The sequence below is a fragment of the Terrapene carolina genome, unplaced genomic scaffold (genome assembly GCF_002925995.2).
Source record: "Terrapene carolina triunguis isolate 2854851 unplaced genomic scaffold, T_m_triunguis-2.0 Scaffold66, whole genome shotgun sequence".
Lineage (NCBI taxonomy): Eukaryota > Metazoa > Chordata > Testudines > Emydidae > Terrapene > Terrapene triunguis.
In genome coordinates this window covers 87,071,238-87,084,902 of record NW_020664417.1, presented here as the reverse complement: position 1 = coordinate 87,084,902, position 13,665 = coordinate 87,071,238, and the positions used below count along the sequence as shown (strand labels likewise).

The window sequence follows — 13,665 nt, the reverse complement described above, 5'->3', positions numbered from 1 at the left end:
TTCAACCCTCGTGCTTGGTACTTTGAGTGTAATATCATTAATCTGGATCATTACATGCTTCAGAGGCGTTAGTGTTGTGTTTTATTATGCACTTTATATTTCTGCAAGGCAAATTGCGTGCGTGTGTGTGTGTGTGTGTGTGTGTGTGTTAATAAATATATGTCTAGTATTTGAATTCCAAATCAGCTATGTACCTTGGCAGAAATTCAGTATGACTGGAACATTTCTCCTACCCACAGCATTAGATCTCTAGGACTCTGTAAAACAGGTCTGCCACTGTAATAAATGTGTACCAGAGTGTCTTGCAAGAGGTGAACAGTAATTGGGAGTTATGGTGCCAGCTGAGCCATCGGCAGCAGTTAGTGGTTTTCTGATACCTGGTCGTTAAGGGCCTGCTTCTACAAGGTGACCAGCACCTCCTGACAAACACTCAGCACCTTTAATGCCTTAAAGCCAGCGGAAATGAAGCAAGTAGTCATCACTACTCAGGATTTGGCCCTGACTTAGAGAAACACCTGATTTAACACAATTTAAAGTTCTTTGCTGGTTTATATATAGATTTTATTTTGAAATGTGGTTTATAGTAAACTGCTTCATCTCTTAGCAGCGGGTGTCACAAAACACGGGCTGTGTGGTGTTACAAAAGGACACATTTTTCTTAAATTAAAAAGAAAAACCACACATGTTTTGCCACACGTATTTATAGCTTATATTCTGGATCTCCTTGACTTTTAGGGCTTCTTTTTTTAGAGCTGAAGGTAACCACTAGATTTACACAAAGGCCTAGCTATGAAGAGCTGCATTCTCGTCGGCTATACAATGGTCAATTAAGCTAGTGTGCCAAAAGAGAAAGCTGTGAAATCATGTGGCCTGTGGCAATGTGAAAGTGCTTTTTCCACCAGATGTAGTCGGACCCGCCAGTTAATCTTTGTCCAGTGTTCCTGAGTTTATTGCATAAATGGGAGCCATGTCATCAATCCCTTTGCTGCTGTATGGGATGCTTTGACACATGACCATCTGTGGTACATTAATTCTAAGTGCCAAAGATGGAACAGATCTGTTTGATCATCTAGGTCTCCCCCTAACTCCCAGGGCAGTGTATTCTGAGTTCTTCATCCCAGGGCCTTACGTGTTGTCCGGACCCCACACTTCCCGTTGGCAAAAAGCAGTTAGCAGTAGGTACGTGCCAGTGAAAACCATGATGACTATTAGTGGAAACCTTCTGTATATGCATGTGTGAAAAGGGGCCAGGCTGGGGGGATGTCTGTTCTTTCTCCCTCCAACCCCTCATTGACTCATGCAGTCAGAGCGGGAGCAGGGGTCAGTACAAAGGCCCAGTGCTTCCTCACAAATGGTCCCATGCCTCTTGCAGAGATCTGGAGAACTGCACAGATCATGAGGGACCCATACGATGTAAGAGCCAAGTCCCTTGCCCTTCCTCAGGGACGTGCCCCACAGAAGAATCCTCCATGGGAACCTGGCGGAGCTTCTTCCTCCCCAACTTTCTCTCAGGTTTTCCCCACAGGAGAGAGAATGTCGTGACCCTTAGTTCTCAGTCCACGATTTTATCAGGAGTCTCACAATACGTGGAGTTTTTCTTAAAGCTCCAGTTCCTGGAGTCGTGATAATGTGAGATTCTCAGCTTATTTCATTCTGGTTTTGGTTTTTAAATTATGTTTCTAGCTCTCGTGGCTGCAGAGAAAAGCTTGTAAATGCGACCCCCCTAAGGTTTCCAAGATCAGAAGGGAAATATAAGACCTATCCGACCTCAAGTGTATTCTTTTTTTAATGTTGTGGTTTTTAAGCCTATCTCGTGATCTTTTGGAGCCTGACTTGTGATTTTTTGAATGATTGGGGCCAGCAGTATTGGAGCTAGAAAACAAAGCAAAGACTCTCCTAAGTGGGACACATACACGCATCTGCATGGAGTTCTCTGCTACTTTCATCTTCCTTTAATCCTCTGCTCCTAACAGTAAAATTGGAGGTGACCCCTCCTTAAACAAAAAACACACGGGAATAGCTTCTGTAACTTCAAATCACACCCAGATTTGCTGCAGCCAAGTTACAAATTGCAATCTGTGCTTGCAGCATCTAAATTATCTACAGCTGTTTATTCTGATTCTAAAACGAAAACAAAACTCTTCTTTCAAACCCTCCTCCCCATCCCTCCAATTTTATCTATTTATTCAGAGTCCCTGCTGGCTAGCCGGAGCACCTTCAAAGAACCAATGTAATCTCCAATTAAATCTGACTGTATACTCAGAGGCGTCAGATGGGGAAATTACACAATTAGACTTGATTCTGTCTGGTGCAGAATTTCATGGCAGTACCTAATTGTTAAATGAGCGCTCAGCTACATTAATTATTTCAAGTGTCGCTCCTCTTTTTTTAATTGGTCATTCAAATAGGATGGGTGGCCAGGCTTAGTATGTGATTGTGGGAAAGGATCTAGATAATATTTGCTGTTCCGTTTTTCACACCAGTGAATGTAGATTTACTGCCCAGAGTTAATTTAGAGGGTATTTATTTAAAATTTCACTTTTGCCCTCAATGGTTTGTGATCCGAGCACTCACAGGGGTTTGTGATTTGCATTTCAGAGGAGATTTAGCAGCGTTTTCTCCCCTACAAATAAAAAACGATCTACGTGCAAGTTAAACTAAAAGTACTGGTATTCGGTCAGCTTCCCTGGATAGCAAGAATGAACACACCTTAAATGGGACACTGCCATAGATATTTATTCTCAGGCCAAGCCTGACGCTAGTTGTGTCCAAATTGCACAGGGGTGGGACTTCAGCGCAGGAGATCCCAAGATTTTAGAGGTCCCTTTGTGAATGTGCAGTCATGTGGAATAGGACTCCAGTGAAGGAGGTAGGTCATGGAATAGAGCAATTAGTTTAATCACTGTGGGCCTGATCCAGCTGGTGTCCACTGCACTCCCTCCTCTGCCTTACGAGCTTTAAGGGCCCAATCCTGCTCCCCACAATGTCCAGCGATAAAATGTCCTTGGGTTTCGGTGGCAGTATTTGTTGCCAGTGATTGATGCAACCTGTACTTCTCTCATTACATTCAAACGCGTCTTTAAGTGAATTTTGATCTGACTGACATTCCTTTTGCTTGGGAAGTTTAGATCTCAACCTTGGCCTGCCCTGCTCCCCCCAGACTCGGGAAGGTAGAAATGGGGAGGGTGTGGGGTCTAGCACATATGAAGTATAACATGGCAAGGAGCAGTCGTCATGAAGCATCCCCACATGTCTGTTGCTTTGTGAGTCATGAAGCCAAAGCTCCCAGAACCTAAGAACTGTGGCTGTCTTATTACACCTCCATGCCCAGAGGAGGGTCACTGCCTCAGGTATTTTATGGCATTTGAAACCGCTCTCATGTTCATTTGCTGTGCACCCAAGTTTACTGCATCTATGATTTCCAAAGAACATGTTAACGATACAATTCCTACATTTCCTTTTATTGTTGTTGCTTATTGCTACAAATGCTTTAATCCGGTTGTAGCTGCACAGTTCTGATCCCAGTGGGGTCAGGGCCGTAAGCGGTCTACTCAGCATAGTAATGTTAAAAACTAGGTGAAATGTGGGTGGTTTTGCTGCTAGGGCCAGATTCTGACTTCTGAGATACACAAACAGCTCCCACTGGAGTCAGCGAGAGCTGTTCAAGCATATATGAGGGGAGAATCAGGCCCTTAATATTTAGTCTTCATGATTACAGTTGTCAAGGCTGTTGAAGTATTTGGGTCCATGTGGTCTGCAGTCTGGTTGATGAAGCGTTAAAACAAATTAGAGTTGAGAGCAGTGCAAACAATACAGCTGTTCTCCGCAAATAAAGAGATGTGCACTCCTGAATCTACAGTTTCCACCTCCTTTCCCACAGCCTGATGGCTTTCCAGCGAGGCAGGACAGTGGAACTTGTGTCTCATGTTTGCAGATGCTAAAAATGCATGCTGGCTGGTGCAGATGTAGCCTACGCTACAAGAACTTGCTTGCCAATTAATTCCTTGGGCCCTAAGGCACACGTTTTTAACAGTGAGAGTAACTATCCATTGGAACAGTTTACCAAGGGTCATGGTGGATTCTCCATCACTGACCATTTTTAAACCAAGTTAGGATGTCTTTCTAAAAGATCTGCTTTTATTTGGGGGAAGTTTTGTGGCCTGTGCTATACAGGAGGTCAGACTAGGTGATCACAATGGTCCCTTCTGGCCTTCGAAAGCTGTGCCCAGTAGGAGAAAGTAAGGAATGGAGATTAGATAGTGAGGTGCATTTCACTTCAGTGAGCTATGCACTGAGCAACTGAAAATCTAATTTCAGCAGAGACAGTCACTGTGTCAAAATCTGCTCATGGTTACAATGATGTAAATTCAGAGTAACCATCCCTGTGATTTTAATGGAAGCACTCTAGATTATAACCATAATATGTATAGTACTTCACTGCTGGGGGCTAAGGGAGTTAGGCACTCTTGACTCAGTGGGATTCAGGCACCTGACTCCCTTAGGTACCTTTGAAAATCCCAGCCTACGTGTTATCAACAGAGGATGAAATTCTTGTCACATTTGAGTCCATGAAGTTTACCTTACGAGCTTGATTGTGCCCAGCTCTGCATGGATTCAGTGTGTGTTCTGGACTCAGTGCAAGAGCCCGGTGAGGTTAGTACCTCTCCAAGGGGGCAGGGAGGGCTGGCATGTCCATTCCTGTGCTTTCTTGAAATCTGGGGGGCATAATGCTAGCACAGTGTCTTCAGCAGCTTTCCTCTGTGGTGGCACATAGGGATGCAGGTGGGGTGATGCCCCAGCACAAGGCTGTGGAGGAAAAGTGCTCACTAATTAATCCCATCCCCTACTTTTCTCCTTTTGGGCATAGCTTTGCAGGTTAGGTGATGCAAGTGCCCAAGGAATTTGCAAGCAAGTTCTTATAGCTCAGACTAGATAAGCTGCAGCACCCATATCAGGAAAAAATGACTTCATGCCCCCGGCGTTGGTGTGCTGTTATAGACAGGACAGCTCGGGCTCTATGATGTAAGATCAGCCTTGTTTTTGTTTTTTAGATACAAGTAGAAACATGAAGAGCTAAACCTATGTAGGTCTCAGTCTGTTTTGGGGAGGAATAAGCTGGCAACTTAACAGAGGAAAAAATAACTCTCAGTGCTAGGTATTGGCCCCAGGGGATTCTACAGCATTTAAAAGTTTTTTCCTGGAATTAAAATTAAATACTGAATTAAGAACCAGCAAGAGGGGAGGACTTTCCATGTTAGACATGGACAGTTTTAGCCTCAAAATCATCCAGCCAGTTTAATTCAGGTATGTTTGTTAAATGTGGGAAAATGCAAAGTGTAATTGTTGCACCAGAAGTTTACCTGGCTAATATAATAAAAGTGGCACTTTTTGGATGTACTTTTTGGACCCATGCATATGATAGTCAGTGACTTCAGTGGAGCTGTAACAGTTACAGCAGCTGAGGATCTCTCCCATTCAGTCAAGTTTTCCAGGACTAAGCCAAGCATGAAGTTATAGAGATTACAGTCTGGCACACCTAGTTCCATGAGAAGATACAAAACTGGGCAAAGGCCCAGTATTATCGAGGGTTTCAATAGAAATGGAAACCTAAGTGACAGCATTTCTCAGAGCTGACACACGCACACACACAGTAGGTAGTTTCTAATCCTTTGGACGGTAGCTGCGATTTACTATTGACCCATGGCTGGCCTGTCGCAGCAAGCCTTGATTACACATCATAGCTGAGAAAAATAAATGAGAGTAACATTGGCGCCCTCCTGCTGGGTGAGAATTGACGCCATTCCTTTATTGTGCTGCTGTCTGTAACACGTCAGTGGAGATGAAACATTGCTGGGAGGCAGTTTGGGACTGTGATAATCTCTCCCACAAGAGAATGTACGAAGTACAGTGAAGCTACGTCCATGCTAAGTCTTTTTTGCCAACTAAGGTTTCCTACTGGTCTGTATCTTTATGGTCCTCAGCCCTGTAGTGTCTGGGTGCCTCTCAAATGTCACTGATGTTCCCCTCCACACCTTGCATTTTATAGAGGCACAGAGTGATGAAGTGATTTACCCAAGGTATACAATCAAGTTGTGACAGAGCCTGGAATTTAACTCAGTGGTTGGAGCCCTAATGTAGACAGATCTCTAGGCAGCCATTGGCATGTTACTCCTATGTGGTCAAACCCTGCTCAAAGCATTTCTAGGCTTGTCTGTGTCTAAATTGCAGACAGTGCTTTGTCTATGCTAATGCTCCCACCCAGGTGTCTGCACTTGTGTTAGCAAGGAAGGAAAATTTGAGGCAAAAAAAGTCTTAATGGAGACAAGGCTTAAAAAAAGGGAGAGGGAAGAAGATTGGGTAACATTTTCAAAAATCCCATTGACTTTCAGTGTCATTGAAATTCATTAGGGGCAGCAGAAAGATGTTGGAATAGTGAAAACACTTAATTTTCAATGGGACCTAGATGATTTGGCATATGAAACATAGGCTCCTAAGCCACTTTGGTGCTTTTGAGAATGTTGGCAAGGAGGTTCTCTTGCCTGTTAGGCCACATGAGGAGTTTAAAGGCCTTCCTGTGCTCAAACACCATTCTCACAGGTGTCCCCTGTCTGTGTCAGAGACGTGTCTTCCTCTTTGCAAAAACTGGTTCGCATGCCCTGCATCTCCAGGGCTGGCGTTCTGCTGCTGGACACTTCCTTTCGACTTAGACGTTGTATCGTCTTAGCTGCCAGCCTTGCCTTCTTCTCCCAACCACTGCAAGCCATTAGGGACAAATTCTGTATGCCTGTGTCTCCCCTTGATTTCACTGGGAGCCGTATGCATCAAAGGGCAGAACGTAGCCCACAGGGTGATGTGAAAAACACCCAGAAATACAACCCTGTAATGTTTCCTTAAGCAGAAATCATACTTTGGGAGACTTTTTGTGCCCCCCTTCCTCATACACACAATGTAATAAGTTTTCTGCCACTGTCTTAATATGTATTTATGTAATGCATATATGTAATTGTTGTAGCAATGCCAAGAAACATTGCTGTCTACTTAAGGCAGATTATAGAAGTATCTTGTGTTAGCAGCAGTATTTAAAACTTATCCTTGTTCAAAGGTAATATGAATCCTTAAACTAAAACCACTTGTAGTTTAAGAAAGTAAACATGATAAACCAGTTTGGAGTTTGATTTTTGTCTTTTTTGTTTTTGTAGGAGGGTGGGATACATTCCCCTTCACTTAGAGGCAAACTCTTTCAGTGCTTTCTGCTAACATTACTTTACCTTGGCTCATTGCTGGACCATCATCACACTTTCACGGTTCCAACACCGTACTGCCACCCACAGTTCTTGGCTGCCATTCTGTTGAAGTTACATGTATGCATTTGTAGAGTCTGAGGGTCAGATTCTGATCCTAGTCTGGAATAACTCCACTGGTTGATTGCAGTGGAGTTGCTCCAGATTTACGCTGGTGTTACCAAGTGCAGAACCTGGCCGCAAACAGGTCTTAAATGCAACCACTCTGTCTGCATATATGAGAATCATTTGACTGGAAAGTTTTTCAGTATAATTCATCTTAACTACACAGGGAGCAATTGAGTTACCACTCCACATATGCTGAAGCCTCTTAGAAAGAAGATGCTCCACCTCATGTTCTATTCTACAGAAATAAGCCTATTTGTTTTGTGTCTTTCACTTCTCAGGTGCTCCTTATTGGACCCGTTCAGAAAGGATGGAGAAGAAGCTGCTAGCTGTGCCGGCAGCAAATACCGTTCGCTTCCGTTGCCCTGCAGCAGGCAACCCCACCCCATCCATATACTGGCTGAAAAATGGCAAAGAATTCAAGGGAGAACACCGAATTGGGGGCATCAAAGTAAGGCATTGTGGGTCTAATCTTGACCGTGCTGTGTTCATTAATCTCTTCGATCTATTATTGATGGATCGATCGGAGCCAGCGTTCACTGCACAATCCTGAGAGGGGCAAATGAGCGTGAGATCCCTGGCTTTACATAGTAAATATTTCCATGCCCATTAGGGCTTATGACATTTTTCTGCTCAAGATGTTTTTTCTAAGATATATACAAATTGCGTTTCCCTCAGTACTGCCGTTATTCTGGCAACTTTGTCATAAGTGAGAGAGAAGAAGATCTGTGTATATCATCATGAACCACAGTGACTGTGCCAGAATGAGGATATTTTTGATAATCATACTAATTGTTCAAATAATTGTTAAAACTAGCTGCTGCCCGTTTTGGTGGAATGCCAACGCTGAGCATTTGCTCATGTTGCTAGTCTTTTTAAAAGTAACCTAATAAAAACAGATCAGGTGTATTGCTGTGCTAGCTGCAAGAACTAGATGCAACGAGGTACAAAGAGACAGGTTTTTATCCAAGTTACAAAAGTGTAAACCCAGAGTGATAACACTGAACTCAGTGGAGTGACTCCTGACTTACACCCGTGTAACAGAGATCAGAATCTGGTCTGAGCTCTTAAGCATACCTCATTCAGTTATGTAACACGAGCCCTGCAGAAATACTGGGACTCTGTTGTGTTTGGGAGTCATTAACATTCTTGTGATGTAAATGATTGACCTGTGGTGAAATGATGGAAGCCCCTTTGCCCTGGGTAATGCCAAAGAGGGACAGGTTGGCAGTGTGATTTCGAAGGTCTTGCGGCTGTGATGTCTACAAACAGAGCCCACGGACACTGAAAACCAGTAAATAAATGCCTAACTAGGCGACTTATCAGACCAGCAATTTCTGCGCCACCTTGTAATTGTACATCAAAATAAGGCAGTAACTTAGCAGGAAAATCAGTTGCTCTTGATTCCTCCCCCACCACCCCCCCATACTATACCAAATGCCTTCCCATTTACCATTTTGGGGAATAGAATAGCTGGTGGGATGGTTATAAACACAGCAGAGTCGCACAGAAGCTTCCTAATCAGCACATTGTGGTTTGTTGACAAGGTTGAGGGCGCACAGGCAGTTCTAGATCTTTGGAGACGTTAAGGCGAGACGAGAATCAGGGAGGTAACTCCTCTCTGCAACTGATCTGATAATAGATAACACTTCCAAGTCTACCCCGTACAGCACAAACATTTTGTACTAATTACATGCTGTGCGGATCATCATGAACTGCTTTCAGGCTTGTATGTGCAGTTTTAACTGCTTTAGACAAAAATGTGTGACGACAGCTGCACTAAATTATGCTCGCAGAATTAAACCTAAAGTTAAAAGTAATTCCACTTCCCACTTTTCTGTGGTTTGAATCTACCCTCGAGTTCAGATAGAAAAGTTTAATCCTCTGCATCACAGTAACGATAACGCTTTATTTTCTCTACAGGCACCTTCCAGCAATAAGTAAATGTTTAAAAAGCTATCAGAGGCAGTTTGGAGCCTGTTACAGCCCTATTGGTTTAATCCCTCTCTCTGTCTAGACACAGACTCTCTCTCTCTCTCTCTCTCCATCTCTAGACACAGAGACATCGCTTTGTTTCTCTCTTTCTTGCTCCCTACCCTCGTAGAGCTTAGATAGAGACCCTCGTCTCTTGTAAATATGCCAACTTATTTTTCATAGATTCTAGGACTGGAAGGGACCTCGAGAGGTCATCGAGTCCAGTCCCCTGCCCGCATGGCAGGACCAAATACTGTCTAGACCATCCCTGATAGACATTTATCTAACCTACTCTTAAATATCTCCAGAGATGGAGATTCCACAACCTCCCTAGGCAATTTATTCCAGTGTTTAACCACCCTGACAGTTAGGAACTTTTTCCTAATGTCCAACCTAAACCTCCCATTGCTTCTTGTTCTATCCTTAGAGGCTAAGGTGAACAAGTTTTCTCCCTCCTCCTTATGACACCCTTTTAGATACCTGAAAACTGCTATCATGTCCCCTCTCAGTCTTCTCTTTTCCAAACTAAACAAACCCAATTCTTTCAGCCTTCCTTCATAGGTCATGTTCTCAAGACCTCTAATCATTCTTGTTGCTCTTCTCTGGACCCGCTCCAATTTCTCCACATCCTTCCTGAAATGCGGTGCCCAGAACTGGACACAATACTCCAGCTGAGGCCTAACCAGAGCAGAGTAGAATGGAAGAATGACTTCTCGTGTCTTGCTCACAACACACCTGTTAATACATCCCAGAATCATGTTTGCTTTTTTTGCAACAGCATCACACTGTTGACTCATATTTAGCTTATGGTTCACTATAACCCCTAGATCCCTTTCTGCCGTACTCCTTCCTAGACAGTCTATGAGGATCTATCAGATGAGGATCAGTGTCAGAAAGAAAGTAAAAAATAAATCCGTTCAGTGTATCATTCATTGAAGATTTAACTCTCCAGGTACGATTGAGTTTTCATCCCAGGATTTAGGCCCGGTGAAAGTGAATGGCCAGATCCACAGCTGGTGGAGCTTAGACAGTTTACACCAGCTGAGGATCAAGCCCAGTGGATTAACCTGCAAAGGCTAGAATCACAAATTAACATTTCCTCTTTCTCTTTTTCTCCAGAGTTCAGAATAGTTTAGACTTTGCTGTTTGGAAATCTGTGGCCAGCACAAGAAAGCTGGAACTTGCAACATGCAAGTTTGGATTTTTTTTTTTTAATATCCCGTCCTAACCTCAAATTTTTGCCTCTAGTAAATGGGATTTAGATACCACCTAATGTGCATCAAAACTCAAAAGGGGGGGAAAAGAAGACTTCCAAACATGGTTGAAATAAATTATATACAGTTCATCCTTAAATGGCAAAGGAGTGAAATTCATATGACTTATCACATGAAATTTCCCAAAGAGAATTAATAGTTAAATCCTTGCTGGAATCTATAATATTGTAAGCCTGTGTGTGTTAAATGACCCTAGAAGGGAATGGGGGGCTGGAAGAGGGAGATTGAGGATTATCCCTTCCCCAGACCATTGCACCGGCTTGCATACCAGTCTAGCAAACATGGGCTGAGTTTCTAAGTGTGTCTGCAAATATTTGTCTCACAAAGAGCCAAGAATGACAACACCAAATAAACCAGAGGAATTTCCAGTATCACTGATTTGATTAAAGTCTGCAAAGAGTTACTTTATGTTTCTAATGGTTTATCAAGTACAGCGACTGCCCAAAATTGAGAACATCCTTCTTGTGATCCCTTGGGTCTGGACTCAGCTTTTGACAAACTTTTCCTTATTTGTTTTTAAAAAAACCTTTCCAGACACCTTCTGTGTCACAGGAACACAGCTCAGAGCCACAGTTTGAATCTGTATTCAGACCCCACTTCCCCAGAACTCAAGTCCCGTACAATGAGGTGATGGACACTTTGACTAGAATAGGCAAGACACATGGTTGGATGTTTGGAGTGTTTGGATCTAGGTTTATTACACCGCTCTGCCACATGCTTCATATCTAGAGCCAAGCTTTACCAGAGTTCAGATCCTAGATACTACCATGATGGGTGCTTTACAAATGCCTAGGAGAGAAGGATTAAAAAGGGGTGTGCAGATGCAAGGCTATGATACAAGCCACTATGGAGATAGGTCATTAACAGGTTTAGATCGAGACCCCCCCCCCAAGTTCTGGCATCAAGTCTGGTCCAGTTTCACCTGTAAATTACATGACAAAATGCCCAGTGGAATCTGCAGGAAGAGTATCATTAAAGAGATGGGTCAGTAAAGAGATGCTCTAATCATGGTAAAATTTTGGTCTGGATTTAGCCCTTAGCTGCACGAGTGCATTGGATTCCGGGTGCAGAATTGGACCCATAATCCTCAGCAGCCAAAACCTTTCTTTCTTTCTATTATGTATACATTTAAATGCAGTGACATGCTTTGTTGTCAACACTTAGAAACAAGGTTAGGAAAATGGGCCAGTCAACACTGTTACTTGTGCAGATGCTGAGATACAAAAGGTTGGGGGAAGGTATAGCTTTATGGCAAGAGTGTGACTTCCTCCATTAAAACCAAGCCACGTTTGCTTCATAGCCCTTACACCCAATGCCTACTGCAGAAACACTGCTTTTGACAGTGTAACTGTGCTCTGATCCCTTTCAAACAAGGCATGAGGATCCAGATAACAACTAGTGAAAGATGATTACAGCAGCTCCGTTTGAATTCACCTGCTATAGCTAAAAGTGCTGACAATTGATTACACACTCATTTTCTGCATCAGCCCTTGGTCTTCTGTAGTGTGCAGAACTGGCATCACTGATGCCAGTTGATTCTATGTACCAAGAATCCGCTCCAAAACATGTTGTTAAAATACTGTTGACAGCTGTTTGGGGGCAGATGGCTTCTAATTAATGTCTAGAGACTTGGGAAGGTTAACTGACTCTGCTCACGGGGATTATGCATACCGAGCACGTTTGTGTGTGTATGAATCACTTTGAGTCTTGACTGCTCACAATTGCTTTCTACACCAGTTCAAAATTTTCAGTGCTTCCCACATATGTGATCTCACTTAACTAACTGAGAGTTGTCTAGTGAGTTGTGCAAGGACGCCAGCATTCATTTTCAACTCTGTAACTGATGGGCCCCTGCGACCTTGGCCAAGTCACTTAAAGTGGACACCATTGGTCTGAAATCCAATCAATTAAAAAAAAGGACATGGAGTTTCATGTACTACACTCGAGCCAGGGTCACCCTGACAGTTTTGTGCTTTACACTCATGGTTTTCCTATGGTTTTTAATCTTGTGTCTCACCTGTTACCCAACGGAAGACGTGCCCAATGAGAAAGGGAAACAGATAACTATATAAAGGAAATATTGAGGCTTACTGTACATAAAGTATTGCCTAATACCCAGAATAAACAAACTGTAAAATAAAGAATTTTTTTTCTCCCTGGTCTCTTTCAATTCTACTGAATGGTGGGTGGGTGTTACTGGTAACACAAGTAGGTTAAAGATTTGCCAAAAAAACCCAAAGGTGTGATTCTTTAAGCTGACAGAGTCCATTTAACCTCTCTGGCCCTCAGTTGACTGGAGTATGTGATGCTATCTTATTTAATGTCTTTGAAGCACTTTCAGGCCCTCTGATGAAAGGCACAACATAGAAGTGCAGCTAGCAATTATTTGTTTTACCTTCACACCAATGAGCTCTAGTTGTAGACCCGGCCCTCGTAGTGGTAGGTGCTGTACAAACAGAACAAAAAGATGGCCCATGCCCCAATGGGCTTACGGCCCAATATTTATATTATGGGAGCACCTACAGCCCACTGTACTGACTGGGCTTGATTCTCACATAAGGACCACTTTACACCAGGCAGGCAGCGTAAATTGTCCTTAAAGTGGTCAGAACTTATATTTACAGACATGCTGCGGCCCCATCACACTGGCAGAGTGGGGGTGAAAGAGGCCTGGGAATAAACAAGAATGAGGCCCATTGTGTTTTGCCATTTGTTCATTGATTATAATGGTCCAACGAAATATTAGCTGGTGATGCCTTATGGTTGGCTGGGTTTTTTTTCCCTCCCTCTAGTTACGGCATCAGCAGTGGAGCCTAGTGATGGAGAGTGTGGTTCCGTCCGACCGAGGGAACTACACGTGCGTTGTAGAGAACAAATACGGCAGCATTAGGCACACTTACCAGCTAGATGTATTAGGTAAGATTTCTCTACTTCCTCTTAACTTCTGATACGCAGTCGTCATCAAGAGGCTGCTTGATGGCTTATGTGCAATGATGATTTGGGGATTAATC

At 43.2% G+C, this 13,665-nt stretch overlaps 1 protein-coding gene across 6 annotated transcripts in view; it reads left to right on the top strand.

The window, feature by feature from the left end:
* The window catches only part of FGFR3 (fibroblast growth factor receptor 3), a 74,683-nt gene that overhangs the window by 39,359 nt on the left and 21,659 nt on the right, over window positions 1-13,665 (top strand). For all 6 annotated transcript variants that reach the window (XM_024199050.2, XM_024199049.2, XM_024199047.2 and 3 more), the window contains exons 5-6: window positions 7,688-7,857; window positions 13,447-13,570. In XM_024199050.2, the coding sequence (XP_024054818.1) occupies window positions 7,688-7,857; window positions 13,447-13,570 (294 nt within the window). The remainder of the gene's footprint in view (window positions 1-7,687; window positions 7,858-13,446; window positions 13,571-13,665) is intronic.